At 36.6% G+C, this 18,284-nt stretch overlaps 3 protein-coding genes across 3 annotated transcripts; 1 reads left to right on the top strand and 2 right to left on the bottom strand.

Moving 5' to 3' along the window:
* Window positions 1-1,015: 1,015 nt before the first annotated feature.
* LOC129723381 (RNA-binding protein spenito) lies at window positions 1,016-9,455 on the bottom strand. The gene is made up of 3 exons (XM_055677574.1): window positions 9,298-9,455; window positions 3,901-6,275; window positions 1,016-2,942 (listed from the first exon to the last, which is right to left on the bottom strand). Exon 2 carries the CDS (start codon window positions 6,201-6,203, stop codon window positions 3,933-3,935), a length of 2,271 nt encoding a protein of 756 aa, XP_055533549.1. The 5' UTR covers window positions 6,204-6,275; window positions 9,298-9,455; the 3' UTR covers window positions 1,016-2,942; window positions 3,901-3,932.
* A 4,314-nt stretch (window positions 9,456-13,769) lies between these two features.
* On the top strand, window positions 13,770-15,011 carry LOC129724501 (S-methyl-5'-thioadenosine phosphorylase). The gene is made up of 2 exons (XM_055679454.1): window positions 13,770-13,996; window positions 14,050-15,011. Exons 1-2 carry the CDS (start codon window positions 13,979-13,981, stop codon window positions 14,866-14,868), a joined length of 837 nt encoding a protein of 278 aa, XP_055535429.1. The 5' UTR covers window positions 13,770-13,978; the 3' UTR covers window positions 14,869-15,011.
* A 206-nt stretch (window positions 15,012-15,217) lies between these two features.
* LOC129724500 (elongation factor Tu) lies at window positions 15,218-16,740 on the bottom strand. Its single transcript, XM_055679453.1, has one exon. It carries the CDS (start codon window positions 16,684-16,686, stop codon window positions 15,322-15,324), a length of 1,365 nt encoding a protein of 454 aa, XP_055535428.1. The 5' UTR covers window positions 16,687-16,740; the 3' UTR covers window positions 15,218-15,321.
* Between the last annotated feature and the right edge of the window lie 1,544 nt (window positions 16,741-18,284).

Raw genomic sequence — 18,284 nt, 5'->3', positions numbered from 1 at the left:
GAAAACAACTCGGAATTGTGCATTCAACGGTTAGTCGTGTAATAACGTTACTACGAAACTCCGAGCCTCGAATTGAAGAAGAAATGCGGTTGGAATGAATATTCTATAAGTGCTAAGAATCACAAGCGTGTCATAGAAGCGTTAACTGTTTGGTCACTCTTCCCAATACTTCGTTCAGGGAAGTGATCAAAAAATTGAATCTGTCCAAGTCTTTCGTTCAGAGAGCCAAGGACCGAGAGAAACTGTAACGTACAGAGTGCAGAAGGCTCCAAATCGTGGCGAATGGCGAACTATGGTGGGATGCCTCATTGTATCATCATGAATGAAGAGGCTTACGTCGAGGCGGACTTCCAACAGCTTCGGGGGTTACTGTTCTTCAGTGCCCAGCACAACTTTGATATAACGGAAGAAGTGATGAGCCATAAACTTCAAAGTTTGCCAGGAAATACATGATTTGGCCAACGGGGTCACTTTCATTTCTAAACCCTCGCTCAATGAAGAGATATCAGTTTAACCTGAAAAAACGGCCATCAAACTTTTATTACTCAGCAACATACACAAGTGGAACAAACTGTATTACAGATCAAGCTGTTACCTAACCCTGGAACCCTAACCTATTGAACTGTTTCATTAGTCAAAATTTCGGACATAATTGTCAAACTTTAATCAAAGTTTAAATGTCAGGTGATGCCAACAGCAATGTTTAAAATTGCTGTTTGTTGCTATAATTTGTACCCAAAGACATATCTGGAGTTTCGGATACAAATAGAATAGTCTGCAAGAAAAAATGTATAGTGGGGAAAACGTTCCTATAAATGCGGTAATCTTAGCATTTCAAATGTTGTTGATATGTGCAATAATGTAACAAAAATTCCAACGTAAGAGTACGCTAGAAATGTATTTGCTGCCACAGTTTTTTTTTTCAGCTTTTTATGGAATACATATTCGAAATCTTGGAAATAAAATACAATATTGCTTACCTAAAATTGTCTGGTAAATAATACAAACAGAATCGTGAGTTTCAATACTTTAATATGCATGATCAGAAGACATTGTTACACAGTTACACTCTATTTACGAGTAGTTTAAGTACAGTAATTGAATATTACCTAAACTTGTTCAATCAAAAGAGAAATATTTTACGATCATTTCGACCGTGTCACTTGCACTGTCATTCAAGGTTCAAAATTGTCACAAATGAAGAAACAATCTGATAAAATGCACATATTTATATAATATTTGTTCACATCACCAATAATCGGTGAAAAGCAAAGCAATCTTCTGCTGTTAGTGAAAGAGCGCCTTAAAATATAAGGTAACATTTGTAAAACCAATTTCGAAATCAGAATTTTAAAAACAAATGCTACATTCTATCATCAGCGCTGGAAAGATGACGTCAGCAGGTTTAGTGCAGAGGCACGAAAAACCACTGGTCACTATGAACTGTTTCTTTTAAGTGATGTAAACTTATTTACAATAAATTATACACCACATTTCACATCACAACTATTCAATTAAATTTATTATGTAAAACATTTGTGGCCCTTCGGGGCATCGCATGTTCGCACACTGAACTTCACTTTGCCAAGAGAGTACATCAAATACACAACCGCAATTGATCACTTCTTAAAATATCAAGTATAGTTTTCGATACATTGCATTTCACATGGACGAAAATACCTAAAAAAAGTTTTCACAAAACTGCCAACATCAAACTTCTCAGACAAAAAGCCACAACCAAAACACAAACACAAAACTGTTGCTTATATCCGAACACAGCTTGGCACCAATGATTTAGAAAATATAAAAATAACAATCACTTTGATAGAAACCCATTTACAATCGTTTCGTGTGCATTTTGTCAATGTATTAAACAACAAAAAAAGAAACCCACATTTGTGCAATGTCATTCAACAAATTCACCAATGTGTCACTTGTCACAGTTTTTATATTCCTCCCGAAAACACAGGTTAATTGAAGCAAGTGATGATATTTAGCATTTTGTAATGAAACTGAACACAACTCAAAAAACTGAATATTGAACGAACACTTATCTGACAGCGGTTTATATAGCACAATTTCATTCATTAACATAAGTTTTTTTGTTGAATAGATTCTACTACACTAAACACATTTTTTCCTTACTTATTTTGATAATTATTTCACGAAACTGTTAGATAATAAATTTTATTTTTCGATGTTTATATGTCACGACACTCCAATATAAGCTAGATAACTAGTTCAGTTGTTATGATGTACTACATAAAATCACTAATTTTATTAGCAACGGCATGTTTTATGAACCGAATTGACACATTTTTCTACTAAAAAAGTAATGATTTTCATTTTCAACATATAATTTGCAACGCTTCAGCTTCTACAATCACTAGTGTTTTTAATGTTTCAAAATAAATTGAATAAAAAATCTTTAAACCTAGTACAAGATAAAATTAATGTAATAGTTATACATTCTTAAGCTTTTCGAATATTATTGATGCATTTTCTACCACTCTCTGTAAAATACAATGTGTCGTATTGTAAGTCATACTGTTGAAAACTTGAACGTACCGTTAGTTCTTCCACATCTTCCACTAATCACTCGGAGCACTCAACGTCTGAACCTCATTTTTAAGCTCTTCCTAATCCAAGTGCTTGTTACACTTTTCGACACTCAATTCTCACTGGCGGCGCCTTACTAAACACCATCACTTGCAAAAAGGTCTCACGATAAACGTACCACGTGCAGCTTTTGATGATTTCGAATTTAAAGGCGTCGCGCAAGTTTTTTTGTCTTCTCTTAAGATTTGTGCACTGAGCAGTGGATGTAAAGCATTTTAAAACAGTACTCGATGAATGCTATAATGATGATTGAATTGGATCTTTTGTGTCCGTCGGATTCATGTTTGTTGTGAAAAGTTTATATTATAAAAGTTTTTGTTCACCTGCAATGAATGACAACCGTTAGTTCAGGTTTTTCTGCAACAAAGCATATTATTCAATCAGTAGAAATATTACTATTGCACAATAAATCCTGGAAATAAAACTAAAAAAGCAGCGAACGACGCTTATCGAAGTTCATCAATCTCAAATCGCTGTATTCCTTTGGGAAAAGTTGGATTTACTTCAAAAAAGTAGACATAAATTTAGCAGACGTAATTTTTAATAAAGTTATCGTAGAACTATGTCATTTGCAAAATCTTTGTAAAAAAAAACACAAAGCAATTTATTTTGTATTTCGAAATAACTTTCTATTGAACATTCCGACAATCTTTGAGATGCTGTTTGTAGCTTTATGTAATGTCACGTTCGTTGAGACTGTGACTGAATTTATAGGTCGAAATGATTTGATAAATAAAAAGAATGAATTTCAGAAAATAATAAAATATAACTTATCTAATATTTTTCGGCAATCACATTATTGGTCAGTTTAAATACTTCACAACAGACCAAAATAATCCTTACAGTGAAGAAATTCATACAAAAAGTTAGTAAGCTTCGGCAAGTTTACCATGTTATTCAGGTGATTAGTACGATAGTCTTTTCATGAGCCTGCTAGAATCTCAAAGAGTGTCATGTCTAGATATATAAGTTGTGATTATCCTATACATTAAGGTCGCTTTCACGCGGGTTTTTTCACGCAGCTGTTTTTATGCGGATTCCGGAATTTACGCGGTTTTTTTACGCGGATTCCAGAATTTACGCGTTTTTTACGCAGATTCTGAATTTACGTGGTTTTTATGCGGATTCCGGAACTAACGCGTTTTTTACGCGTCACGTCTCCCTCGCGTAAAAAGCGACTTCAATGTACACAACAACAAAAATTGCGAACGATAGCTTCAAATAGCCAATCAGTCGAAATCCTGAAAAGATTGAGCATTAATATCGAGATTGATTTATTACCTTTTATTTGGTAGTGCTGCGATTCTCGTCTCTCAAGCAGTGCCACCTCTAACAACTACGATGACCAGGTGATCTTCTTTTAATCCTTCCTCTGTTAAATTATGACAAGTGCGCTTAAGCAGTTCCGTAGAGAAATCACAAGGAGGAAATGAGTATAATACTCCTGTCGCTTCTGTTTCTTTGTTCAACAATGATATTACACCAGCTGCCTCTTTTTGTTTAAGATACGAAACCAAATTACGCAACGGACGCGTTTGCACACTAGCATCATCCGATGACGCTACCGATGAGGTAGAACCTGGCAAACCAAGGAAAATAGCATGCGACGACGAAGTGGAGATTCTTTTTTGTACATCTTCCAACTTGGGTTGATCCAAACGGAGACGTTGAGTAATTCGAAGGTGATGTTTGCCTTCTTCGTCTTTCATTAGACTTTCCACAATATCATTATCTCCATCTGTCAGATGAAATTTGGCTGGGAAGAGTGAGCTTTTTAATATTAGTGCCCCTTGCCAAACAGTTGTAGATTTCCGTGCTACTTCCGGTAAAGTTCTAGCATTGGATAACATTCCAGTTCGACGGGAAGAGGAGTCAGAATCTGAATCAGCAGGACTGCGTCGACGTGGAGAACGAGATCGAGACCTATCAATACCAGGTTCACGAGATCCTGATCTACGACGTGATTCGTAATCTCCATCCCCTCCGGGCCGACGCCAGTCATCTCCTTCTGCATGGTGATGGGGTGGACCTTCGCGATGGAACCCACCACGAAAGCCACCACGACCTCGAAACCCTCCACGTCCTCGGAAAGGTCGGCCTCCATATCCTCCATATCCAGGCCCATCTTCATAAGCTGGTGCCCCTTCCGAAAATTCATATTCTGGGCCTCGACGATATTCTCCTCCATCTTCAAATCCACCACGTTTCGGGAACGCTGGCGTTGTACCATTGTCAGCGAAATCGATACGGATTCGTCGATCTGGAGCTCCGAGTGGAAAACCTCGCATCTCTTTTACAGCGGCAGTTGCAGCATCAATTGAATCATATAATATAAAGGCTTGAGTATCACCCTTGTTATATTCAATTTTTTTTATAGCACCAAACCGATCGAATTCTCGCTCTAATTGAGTAACTGATGTCCACGCACCCAAACCACCTACCCATATTCTTGTAGTTGGTGTGGCTTTACCATACCCAATTTTACACTGAAACTTACCAATATATTGACCGGATAATTCAACTTTCGCACGGTGTGCCATGTCCAATGTTTGGTAACGTACAAAAGCAAAGGCGTTACCTGTACCAGGAGGCGGTCGTTTGATATCAATATCCTCAACAATACCATACTTCCCAAATATACGACGAAGTTCGTCATCAGAGATGTTAATTTCAAGATTACCGGCAAACAATGTTCTTGTAGCCAATGGGTCGTCCTCCGGCTGGATATGGTGTAAATAATTGGGGAATTTATCCTTCTTATTTTCAGGTTTATCGAATGGTACTCTAGGACGAGGCATATACGGACGTGGCATATAGTGATGATGAGGAGGTCCTGGATGCATATGCGGAGGACCATGGTGATGCATAGGTGGTCCACGGGGCATATAGTCATGATGCATTGGAGGACGAAAATCTGGATGATGCATGCGACCTGGAGGAGGTCCGTAACTGTCATACGGATGATGTTCAGGGCGCCTGCGTTCAGGTGGAGGTATTCCAGGAGATCTAGCGTAGTAATGACGATCATAATCTTGAGGTGAAGTAGAGCGAGGTCTGCGATACGATTCAGTTTTAGCCGACTCATAAACTGGTTCGACCAACGCTACTTTATCATACAAAACAATTCGTGACTTAGCATGCTTCGCTTCCCGAGCATCTTCTGATGTACGAAAACACACATAAGCTACGCGTTCATCAAGGTCGTGCGAAATGCGAATACTGAAATCACCAAATTTTTTGTATTCACGATACAACGTTTCCTTAATAAATTCGTCAGACGCTTTTGGGTGCAGAGCGCTTACACACAAAACTTTGTATGAATACCGTTCAGTCTCTCGAGCACTGCGAGAATACTCTTCCCGATGGGGAGAAGCGTAACGACCACTTGCTCCTCGGGGACTCGGTGATCTAGCAATACGTCGCCGCATTCTATCTGGGCTGACTCGTTCGTCTGAGCTGCCTTCGTAACGTCCGATGCTTCCGCGCCTATTTGATCTTGGTGGAGTATCACGCGAGGCACTACGTTTCATGTTACGTATCTTCACAGTAATACGATCTCTGTCGCCTGACCGGTTGCTACTCATCAGCCGTCCTCATCAATTTGGCCAGCTTCTGCGTTTTGTCACAAGAAATATCTAAAAAAATTGGTGCAGAATCTGAGAAAAAAAAAATAGAAACATACGACAATGTAAGCTAAAATGTTTAAAACCGTGTATAAATGCATGAGTGCCAATTCATTGAGAAACAAAAAGCATGTTGGTATCACTATGACCGCGCTAAATGATTGCAGTTACCGTCAGAGTGTCTTATAACATCAAGGTGACTTACAATATTTGCGTTTATACAAAAGTTTCCTTTATTTACGGTAAAAAATACATCTGACAGCATCTGTTATTGTTTGTGTATTGTTCACAGATCATTTGTAGTTTCAAAATAGTTACATTCGATCATCTACATCTAAAATTGTAAAATCATGCAGAAACACAGGAATAAATCTACATAGGTTTGTGTTTCGGAATAAAACAATAGGCATATTTTCCGCGATGATATACCAACAAACATTTTTGAGATCCACTTCTCTTCCCAGTAATGTGAATATTTTTCCTTGATTGTATAGTATTTGATGTTTCCAAAAACGTAGTAATCGAAGTTTTAGTTTTTATGAAACTATAGAAAACTTATTGCGCAGTTTAAGTAGAATCAACAAAAATTCAGTACTTTTTGATACATTTTTTTTATGCCAGATGATCCGAGGGCATCATACATGTTTTTCCAGTTATATGATTATGGAATGTATGCTTTATGTAATCTCTGGGTGGTTTTAGTGTAAATTTTAGAATATGTTCATTTTAATTGAAAACCGCTGTTCAGCGTTTCAACACTACGAAAAACGTTCATTTGTTTATTTCATGGAAATCCCATACATTTGATCAAACTAATAGATATTTCGTTTTGTCTTTATACTCAAAAATACCTTTAATTTGACGCTAAAAGATCTTAACTAGGCTGAATACAACTTAAGTGGCAACCAGGTCGAGCTTGCTTTGCAACATCACCAAATTTTTATTTCTCTTCATAAAATATTTATCTATGTCCAGGGGCGACTCGTGGCTTCTGAACCTACCTGTTCAACTACAAATTTTGGAAAACGCAGTTTGAGGAAGTAATCACAATCATGTCCGCGTAATCACGCAAGTCATTCTATTTGTTATTATTTGAAAGTGAAACTAAAAACCAATAAAATATTAATATAAATTTGCGATTGAAATATATTTTTTGCATGGCGTTCCCGTGTGCAATGCACAGGTTGCACCTATGGACGAGTCGCCCCTGTCTATGTCTGATAACATTATGATGAAAATTACTTTACTAGTTTACTTCACACCTGAAACTGAGATTAATTTTTTTCAAATGAGTTGTTGCAACAATTGGATTTTTTTCTCTCAGGAGACTTTTAACCGCTCTTTACCAATACCATACATCTGCAACAATGCACTCGAGTTTGCTTGCGTAAAGTTGAAAAACGTGACTACTATTATTTTGAAATTAAATGAAAGAAAGCATGTTCTTCAGTATTTATAAGTATGAAAAGGCTAATAAAATTATATCATATACTTATTATAACATATACTGCATGCTGCAGAATAAGTGTTATAACGTAACGAAAAATAAAAGCTCCTCAAAAATAAATGTTGCTAGTTATCGCCAGTCTAGATACGGCAAATATTCTAGAAGAAATCTAGCTTTTCGATGTAAAAACTTAACCCTGGAGAGATAATCTGCATCAATTTGACTTCTCGCTTTTAACAAATATTGTCAATTTTCTTTGTTATCCTCGCAGGGTTAACAAAAAAAAAACAATGAATGATTTGATTGTTTTGAATATAAGTGTTGTAACTCTCTCGCATGTGGATTACTTAAGCAAAACCTACACGTTCTTCACCAGCCATTTGAGTACGAGAGAAATGCAGCATTAGCGCTAAGACCCTAGCAATTCTACACTCATTAACACTATGCGACAGCCTAGGAACTTTTTTTTAAAGGTTAAATAAAACTTAAAATCTCAATTCGCAATCGTTACGAACAGTAATTGAGTAACTTTGTCACTTATTGACTGAATTAACAAAAATTAACTTTTTAGGAGTCCCACCAGCATGAACTCGCAAGTTGAGACCATGGAAGCCATGATAATTGTTAGGCAAACCTTCGATCTTTTTTGTAACAAATTTCACGATCATTTTTTAAAAAATTACACTCTACTATGCATCAGTTCAATATTTCTTTGTATACCTAATGAGGCAGGTTCAGCAAAACAATCAATGCTTTGGTGAATCAAAATTTTCAGAAATCTATCGTTCCGTTTTTGAACGCATTTGTCCCGTTTTCCTTCCGAGAAAATCTGGTCAGCCTATTTAGAAAGAACTTCCAAACATATCTGTGCAAAGTCGGAAAATGTGCTCATTCTTGGAATAATCATTTTGTCATGGTTAAAACGTAACACTTATTTATGTACATTGAAAAAATAAATTAATTTATGGTTTGTATTAAGAATCGATATTATATTTGAACTTATTTAATTACTTAGTTTACCAAAGACAGATAAATAACTACATGTGATAACCGATTTATAGCATAAAATTGTCCAACCATTTTCTTTTCCATCTTGGTTTTACTATATTAATCATATAATTATTGTTTAACCGATTTAGCTACTCGATTGAGAAGTATCACTATATCAAGTTAACTCCTAAAATTGTAGAAAATGGAAAACTTAAACTTTTTGTATATCTAATTTCATTGACTCGCGGTTTGCATATAGGTAGGTAGGTATTTTCGGTATTTTCAGCAGCAGCTCACAAAGCGTTTGTCTCGTTTGCCTTCCCACTATTTCATATGCTAGGGGAAAACAAAATGGCGTCATTAACTTACATATTTCACCGCTGATCAATTATAATTTAAACATTGTTTCCATTCTCAACATTTTTGCATTTGTAACGAATTTAAACAATAATCTTTGAAATAATCAAATAAAAGCTATAAATTGTAACCTTCACATCTGACGCTCAAACCATTGCCGAGGTAGAAGTCATGTAGTGTACGACACGAGTACATAAGCTGAATTTATGTACTTAAAAAAAGTAACAAACCTTTAATACTTTAAAGCGTATGCATACTTACTTTTGGAATCACAAAAAAGTAAAATCCCTGCCACTATTCACAATGTTAACACTTTGAGAAGAATAACCGCTTGCACTCTTCAACACCGTAGCAGAATATGGAATGAAATGAAAAACGTAATAGGGATGGGCAAGACAAGCTGCAACAGAGCTGCCAAGTATACAGACTTTTCTGTATTATACAGGATTTTTGACCACGATACAGAAATGATACAGAATACAAAATTCATACAGAATTTTGATTTGAAATACAGATTTGTACAGAATTTCAGCAATCGAATTTTTTTTAAGTTTCAGTGTGAAACTGTGACGTTTCACAAAATGTTTGTACTAAAGCACTGGTAGCTCTACCTCACAAACATTTCATCCGAACATCAGTTTTCAGTTTTCCGAATGCGTTTTCCGCATAGCCGCCAGCGTTGCCAGGTCATTTTTTCAAAAATCTGGAAAAGGCAAAATAAAAATGTGGAAAAAATCTGGCAGTCATTTCGTGGGGTGAAAGGTTAATTTTTCGAATAAAAGTCTTGGGGTACGCAAAATTTGAGGTGACAAAATTGCAAAATTTCGTGCCAAAATTGAAGTGATGACCTTTTTGCGGAACAGAGAAAATAAAATCTGGATCATCCATGAAAAATCTGGATAATTGGACATCAAAGCTGTCTACCTGGATACATGTTCAAAAATCTGGATAATCCAGCTAAATCTGGATACCTGGCAACGCTGATAGCCGCCAAACTGGCCGATTCGGTTTTCACAAGCAGTTCCGAATGGAAATTTGTATACACACTTAGATAATATCACCGAGTACGGTAAAATGAATTACCGAGATTTCAACAGCTGAGATCTCGGTAATACATCAAAATACCGAGATTCTGTAAAATCAGCAATTAACAACTTGCCAAACTTCAACGAGATTCTCGGTAATATTTTACCGGGACTCGGAAATTTCGACTCTCGAATTAATTTCGGTAAAAATTACTGAGGTACACATTTTGCGATTTCTAAGATAAATCCAGGAAATGATGAAAACGATCAATTATCCGTATAATTTTATTATTTATTATTTCAAATTATTCAACCTATTACAGCATTGGTAGAACAGGAGAGTTGTGTTGCTTCCTGGAAATAAAACCACATCCATCACTGCAACTTCCATCCTGCGAAGCGAGTCATTAACCTACAAAATTGAGTAAGGAAAGAATTAATTGTTTTCTTTTAGTATTATGTTTGCAATAAACACAAACAAGATCTGAGACATAATATTGTATACTTACTCAACATTTTAGGTTAGTCTGAATATTACAGATTTCTCCAGAATGATGATTAACCGCGAAACCTGTTCCTTTTACATCCAAACCGAGACACGAACAAAACTGATAGTGAAGCTTTCGTTATTTTGACCGTTCTATTTTTCGGAATCTCGGTAAGAGCTTTTTTGCTTCAACGAAATCTCGGTTAAATGATGTCAAGCTTTCGAGATTCGGTGATTTAGTTTACTGAACTCGGAAATTTGCTGTTTTACGGATTTTTTCGGTAAACAAATTTGCGGTATTCCGGTAAACACATTCGGTTTCCGATTTCTCAGTAATTTTGATACGGAACAACGGTAAACGAAAATGTTTTCAAGTAGTTCGGCATTTTACTTTACCGAGAAAACATTATGCAGTTAAGTGTGTAGGTGCGAGCAGGCTTTTGAATCTGTTTCTTCGTTCAACGTGTAATTATATTGTGTTTGCGTTGACGACAACCAACACTATTCTTTTGCCCTTTTATTATTTCTGTTCGACTTTTTTTCTGGACATCCGACATTTGGATAAGCTGGAAAATATCTGATTCGATGGTACATAGAAAAAAAACTCGGTTTTAGACCTGTTTTTTTTCAGGATTTTTTTCCAACCTTTTAACGGTTTTAGGCGACGTTTAAGGTCGGATTTCAAGCCCAACTACCACAGCCCCAAGCACTTGTAGGCACACGAATAAAATACAGAATAAAACAGATTTTTTCACGAGTGCATACAGATTTTTCCAAATAAAATCTGGCAGCTCTAAGCTGCAATACCTATGACCAGAGTTGCCAGAACTACTCCGTGTAAATTTGTAATTATACGAATATCAACGGATTTTTGGTTTTTGCGATTTCAAGTAAAAAGTAAAAATTTATGTGAATAATCAAACGACAAAGGCACATAATTTTATCGTCACTAGCAATCATTTTTTTAAATGAGATAAAATTGCGAGAACACTCCATTTGAATTTATTAAATATATTCATCCCAGGTTGGCGTAGAATTTCGTAGCTATTTTCAAAAACCCGAAGATTTTATCTACGGATCAGTATCTGTAAAAGTATAACTCTGCGGTATAACCAATCCGTGGATCTACGGATAAATCCGTAGAACTGTCTATCCTGTCAAATCGTGATCGTTGTGAGCCAAACGAACATATTGTCAGTCAAAATCCGAGCCAAACGAACCTAAACGAACAAGAAAGGTAAACCCTGTAGTACACTCTTTGTCTAATGGTCAAATATCTGACCTTCTGACATAATGATCAAATTTATTTGGCATCATGGTTGTTGTTTGCCCGTGTTTGCCCCATGTTAAAATTGGAGAGTGACAAATAATTATCTTTGATCAAATTTTTATCTGTCAAAAAGTGACAAATATTTGATGCTCGGTCAAAGAGTGTACTACAGGCTTAACACATTGAGAGCAGAGTCTATGTTTATAATATAGAGTCGCGCAAAGATGAAACCAAAGGAACTAAATCAGTGTCAAACGAGTGTACCAATCGAGCAATGTGAATAAACAAAGTGATAATGTTAGGAGTGGATGAAAAGTGTTGTAATTAAGCGTGATAAAGAATATGTGTTTTTCCGAAGTCTTAACTACATATTTTAAATCCAACATGCTGAGCGCTGCAGGTTAATACAAATGGATGCTCTCGACGTCAAAAGAGATGTCGCTAAAGCCTGCTTTATCAGCGACTTGCTAACTTCTAATATAGATTGCCCCGAGCTTCTCAGGCGTCTGGACGTAAACACCCGTAGACGTGCTCTTCGGTCCCATACGTTTCTTAAGGCCTAAAAACAATGGATACGTTGCGGCTGCGTTTGCGGCAATTTGACAATTATCCCATGCATTTTCTGTCAAACAAACGTCAACGCAACGCAAACGTATCCATTGTGTTTGGGCCTTTAGCACAGGCAAGTCCAGGACGAACTACGGGATGCGCGAACCGATGAAATGTATGTGTCGCGTTTTCGACAATTGTTTTGAATGTTTCGATTTTAATTTGTCTAGACGTGTAATTAGAAATAACTTTTTGAGAGTGTTGCTTGTTTAAGTTAGTCTTTACTTGTTAACTTTAGTTCTAGTTTTAGTCATTGAGGTTGTTTCTACCTGTTGGCTGTACTAACAAATAAATAAATAAATAAATAAATAAATAAATAAACATTAAACCTGTACACTGGTTCAGTTAAATTTAACAAAGCATCCCCGCATAATCAATAACCATAAACGGATTATAATCCGTATGGTTTAACGATACCCCACACAGTCGAGACTATATACCCCAAACTAGTTGTTAGGCAGGTTTTATGGTTACTGATTATGTGGGTCACCGGTGTAATCTTTCAAAACTGTGTACCTTGTGAAGAATTTCAAAAAATTATATTCGCTTATGCATGGTGAAAACAGGTGAAAACCATAACTGAATCCAGCTTTTTACGCACCATAATGGCGGGTGCTATAATGCGTGTTCATAATTTGTGAAACTCTCTGCTTACGTCAGATTCGTGATTTCTGCAGATTTGGCAACATTAATGTTGCCAGATTTATTGTTTTTCGTGCGAAATACATGAAGAGTCAAACTGACGTAAGCAGAGTTGTCAAAAGGGTAGGTAACATATCACGAATTTTTCCATTTTAGCGTCCGCCATTATGGCGCGTAAAAAGCTGGATAGCTCTGGGCAATAAATGGCACAAAAACTGTGTTGCCGAAACGATAGATTTTCTCTTTGCGCGACTCTATATACACATAGACTCTGATTGAGAGGTATTGCAATCAGGTAGAATGAGAAATATATTTATTTTCAAACGTTTTTCATGTTCTATTGCTAAACAATGAATTGAGAATGCTCTGGAATTGCTTTATCACAGTGATTTTTAACCGGTGGTTTACAAATCTTTTGTATGGTTAACAAAATAATGATCAATCACGGTGAAAGCATATAAAATTAAACATAAAAATACAATTTAACACCTTCGCGGTTTTGATGCTGCACTTTATTATTCCTCAGAACTTCCATCATCACCATCAGTTATACGAGTCAAATGAAAATGTTAGTCAACATTGCGCTTTAAGAAGAGATCTGGCAACACTGATTTGTGAAGCTTAGTTGCCAAACTGACGGTTTTTTTTTATATCTTATCTCTCTCTCTGAGTATCTCTACATCTGTAGCAGTTAAGACCTTATGTTGATACACGTTAGAAATGTATTCAGTATTGATGGGATCGATGGGATAGCCAACGCCAGACACCTGATTCTCAAATCTTACAGCGATTTTTTTCGAAACTAAAATTCATCAGTAATACGGCCATTATTGAAACTTTTATAGAAAAAAACCATTTGGTGCTATTCTTTCAAATTCATCGGTTAATTTGTTTTGTTCATTCACAGTTATGGGTACACCGATAAAGGTAGGAAAACTCGCTCAACATGTGATTTGTGGTAAAAATTTATTTTTATTTAGATTGGAATAATTGGGGGAACTGGCCTTGATGACAGCCAAATAATCGAAGCTCGTGTGGAAAAAGTGGTCAACACTCATTTTGGAAATCCTTCTGATGTTTTTATTGAGGGTAAGATTGCTGGTGTTGATTGCGTTTTGCTGGCACGCCATGGACGAAATCACTCTATAATGCCATCTAATGTAAATTATCGTGCCAATATATGGGCTCTCAAGTCTCTTGGATGTACTCATTTAATTGTATCGACTGCAACGGGATCACTACAAGAGAACATTCACCCTGGAGATATAGTCATTCCTGATAATTTCATTGATCGAACTACTAAGAGAGCTCAAACATTTTTCGACGGCAATGAATTACTTGTTGGCGTTTGTCACATTACTATGGAACCAGCATTTTGCACTCGTACTCGCGAAGTCTTAATTGAAACTGCCAAGGAGTTGGGAATAGGAGTTCATCAAAAAGGAACTGTAGTTACAATTGAAGGTCCACGGTTCTCCAGTAAAGCTGAGAGTAAATTATTTCGACAATGGGGAGCTGATCTGGTAAATATGACATTGGTTCCCGAAGTTGTACTAGCAAAAGAAGCCGGACTTTGTTATGCGGCCATAGCGATGGCGACGGATTATGACTGTTGGAGAGACTGTGGTGAAAATGTTAATGTAGCAGATGTAATGTCTACATTCAAAAAAAACGTCACAAAGGTGACCGAACTTATAACAACCGTTATTCCGAAAATTGCTGCTATTGATTGGACCGACACGTTTGAAGACCTGAAAAATGTCGTAAATGGAAGCATTATGCTACCTCATTCAAACTAAATGATAGTAATATGAGGTAAAATTTACAAAACTATGAAGCAAAAACTAAGCTGTGTCATATTCGTTTGTACCTAGTCAATTTCATTGATGTATATGATTTCAATGATTTATAAAAGATTGAGTGAATACAAAATTTGACGCAAACAAACAGAACTGCAGTTTCATTACCGAACAAGGTAGATTGTGCGTAAATATTTTACACCATAATTGATAAAAAGTATGGCGGTTGGTAATACAAACTGGAACAACAGGATAATGCGTTGAACATTATACTAACGTATAAGACGAACTGCCACGCAGAAATCTGATCAATCACCCCGTCCAGTCTATGCTTACTCATTGTACAAAATTTTGAAACAAATTCATATTGACATTGTTTATTCCGATGTAATTTTACCAGCTAGGTACTGTGGGTATTTACATGAATTTGCTATACGTTATACCGGAAAAAGGTCACAGACTAACCAATTGTAGTTTAATTAATTTTTTTTGTGGAAGATCTACTGAGTCGAGAACTTCGGTTACAATCCCAGTGGCGACTGTTTTACCATTCTCCCGTATGGTAAATGTTTGTCCGCAAGACATAACCATTTTTCTCAAAAGTGTAAGTCGAATAGCACCATGATCTCCGGGCATAAGCATTTCCTGACTGACTAGATCTACCCGACAAGGAACATTCCACGTTTTACTAAAAAGTTGTTGTATATATTTAGATGTCAATGGTTTAGAGCGACCACCTTCATTTTTTGCCAGCAGATAGATCGTACAATTAAAATGATTAGATACTTTTTCACTTCCTGCGGCACACAGAAGCATACCTCGTTGAACCGCAGAAATTTTCACATTTCTCAATAAAGCACCTATGTTGTCGCCAGCTTTGGCCTGATTGACATCTTTTTGGAAAACTTGAAGACCTCCAATGGTAGTTTTAATATGCTCGTCGAAGCCGAGTAATTCTGCCTCAACATTTTTCTTTATTGTGCCCCTAGCAAGAGTGCCAATGACAACAGTACCTCTTCCAGGTACGGTAAAAGCATTGTCAATAGGCAGGAGAAATGGTGATTTAAAATCCCTCGTAGGTGTCGGGAAGTAATCATCAATTACTTTTAGTAGCCGTTGTATAGACGGTTCCCCTAGTTCTGAGTTATCTCCTTGTAAAGCGAGTAATGCTGAACCAGTTACCACAGGACTATTGATTCCATCAAAACCGAAGTCTTCTAGTAGTTCTCGTAGCTCAATTTCTACCAATTCTATCACTTCCTGGTCTACTTGATCTGATTTGTTGATGAATACAACAATTTTATCAATGCCAACCTGTCGTGCCAGCAGCAAGTGCTCTCTTGTTTGTGGCATTTGGCCATCGGTCGCAGCTACAACTAAGATTGCTCCATCCATTTGAGATGCTCCAGATATCATATTCTTAACGTAATCGGCATGACCTGGACAGTCAGTATGAGCGTAGTGCCGTTTTGTAGTACTGTATCCAATATGAGCCGCATTGATGGTAATGCCTCTAGCTTTTTCCTCGGGTGCACGATCAATCTGATCATAAGAAATATAATTTGCTCGTCCTTCTTTCGACAACACTTTTGTTATTGCAGCTGTCAATGTTGTTTTACCATGATCAACATGACCAATAGTTCCAACATTACAATGGTCTTCTGATTTACCGGAATAGGAGGAAAATATCCGGTAAGTACATAAACTTTTCGTTTTTAAAACACAACTGGGACTCAAGGACAGCAAAATTGACCGGTTCAGTTTTATAGATGCAATTATATGTTTTAGATTGTTCATTATGTCTAAAGCTAAGGTCATATTAAAACACAATTTGATATGTGCGAATTAGTGATGGGAAAGTTATCGATATTTATCGTTAATATCGATGATTGCTTTATATCGATAATATCGTTGATATCGGTGACACAAAACATGCGAAATATTTCTTGCACTTGCAAAATATCATATAGTAGTTATCCAAAATAGCCAATTATCAGACATTATCCTTGCTTTTGCAACCTCGCACCCCCTGCAGAAATTATCGATAATATCGATGAGAGATTGGGAACTATCGATGTTATCGTTAACGATTTTGCTCGATTTTTCCCATCACTACACTGTAAAAAATCGACACGTTACTGCCAAGTGGATTCCACTTACTTCTGTGCTAATAGAGATAAGTGACTTTTCACCTACGCACACTAGTAAACGTGTCAACCCGTGTAAAGTTATTTTTGTTTCTTCCAAACTGAAAATCATCACATCTCGTTGCTTCGACTTTTATCACTTTTTACCATTTTTGGTAGATTATGTTCAGCAGCTTCTTCCGATTTCTGATCACAAATAAAAAAATTGATTCAGATACAAGTTTAAAACATATAATAAGTGTTCAACTGAATATTTGTCCAGCTGCTAAAAACATAGCATTGCAAACAAAACAGCTATTTGTAAATATTTTCCCCAACTAGTTGCACTAACACATTCGTACGTAAAAAGGTCTATAGATGAAACCGAGGGAATGCCTTTTCCTATCCCTCGCTGTACATTTGACAGAGTATAACATCGAAGATACAAAAACGTCAAACCTGATACGAAAACGTCAAACCTGATACAAAAACGTCAATGTCGGTCAGATTGTTTTCATTCTTTTGCTGTTTCGGTTGGGGCTTAGCCCTTGTGCTTCTTCGGTAGACGCGGTAGACACAATGGATCTGGTTATTATCAAACAAAAAGATGTAATCCAAGTCGAAACCTCTTCATAATATACATATGAGCATTCCGTTCAAAAAAGGAACGGCGAGAGGTTCGTATCTACAGCAAACACAAGAAAGAAAACAGAAAAGAGCAAAAAAATTGATTTGACATTTCTATGTTGTACTCGATGTTATAACTCATAGCACATTCCCTCGGATGAAACATTTCATATCTACGTGAAATACACTTGCGTTTTAGTTCACAGCACAAAATCAAGTTTCTTACACTTCGGTTTGCCATGTCATGCATACCAAAAATCAATCATTTTACACCCAGGTTGCAATGCTTGCACACGTCAAATGCCAAAACACGTTGAAATAGCGTGGATTCCAATACAAATGGATATGTGTCGACATAATAATATTATTAGGTTCGTTTATTGATATTCATATGTAACAAGCATTAGGGATTAGCGTGCGATTTACTTTCAGTGTAGTGCGAATAATAAAGTCGTAAACAGAGATGCCAGATGTTTTGAAAAATGTCTGCAACTACTCGAAAAACCGGAAAAATCTGCTTGAAATCTGACAAAAATCTATTCGTGATTCGAAAAAATTTCGCTCGCGCTGGTAAAAGTCTAAGGAGAGACAACTGGGTATAGATTTGCATCCACTTTGGGAACCACTCACTGATTGGCTGAAATTGAAAACCCCGAGTGCGTT

This window comes from Wyeomyia smithii, chromosome 2, assembly GCF_029784165.1.
Source record: "Wyeomyia smithii strain HCP4-BCI-WySm-NY-G18 chromosome 2, ASM2978416v1, whole genome shotgun sequence".
Lineage (NCBI taxonomy): Eukaryota > Metazoa > Arthropoda > Insecta > Diptera > Culicidae > Wyeomyia > Wyeomyia smithii.
Note: the sequence above shows the minus strand (reverse complement) of the source record. Positions and strands in the feature narration are given on the sequence as shown.

Bases quoted from the DNA above. Each gene is read 5' to 3' on its own strand.
- LOC129723381 (XM_055677574.1), bottom strand. From the start codon at position 6,203: ATGAGTAGCAACCGGTCAGGCGACAGAGATCGTATTACTGTGAAGATA.
- LOC129724500 (XM_055679453.1), bottom strand. From the start codon at position 16,686: ATGACCTTAGCTTTAGACATAATGAACAATCTAAAACATATAATTGCA.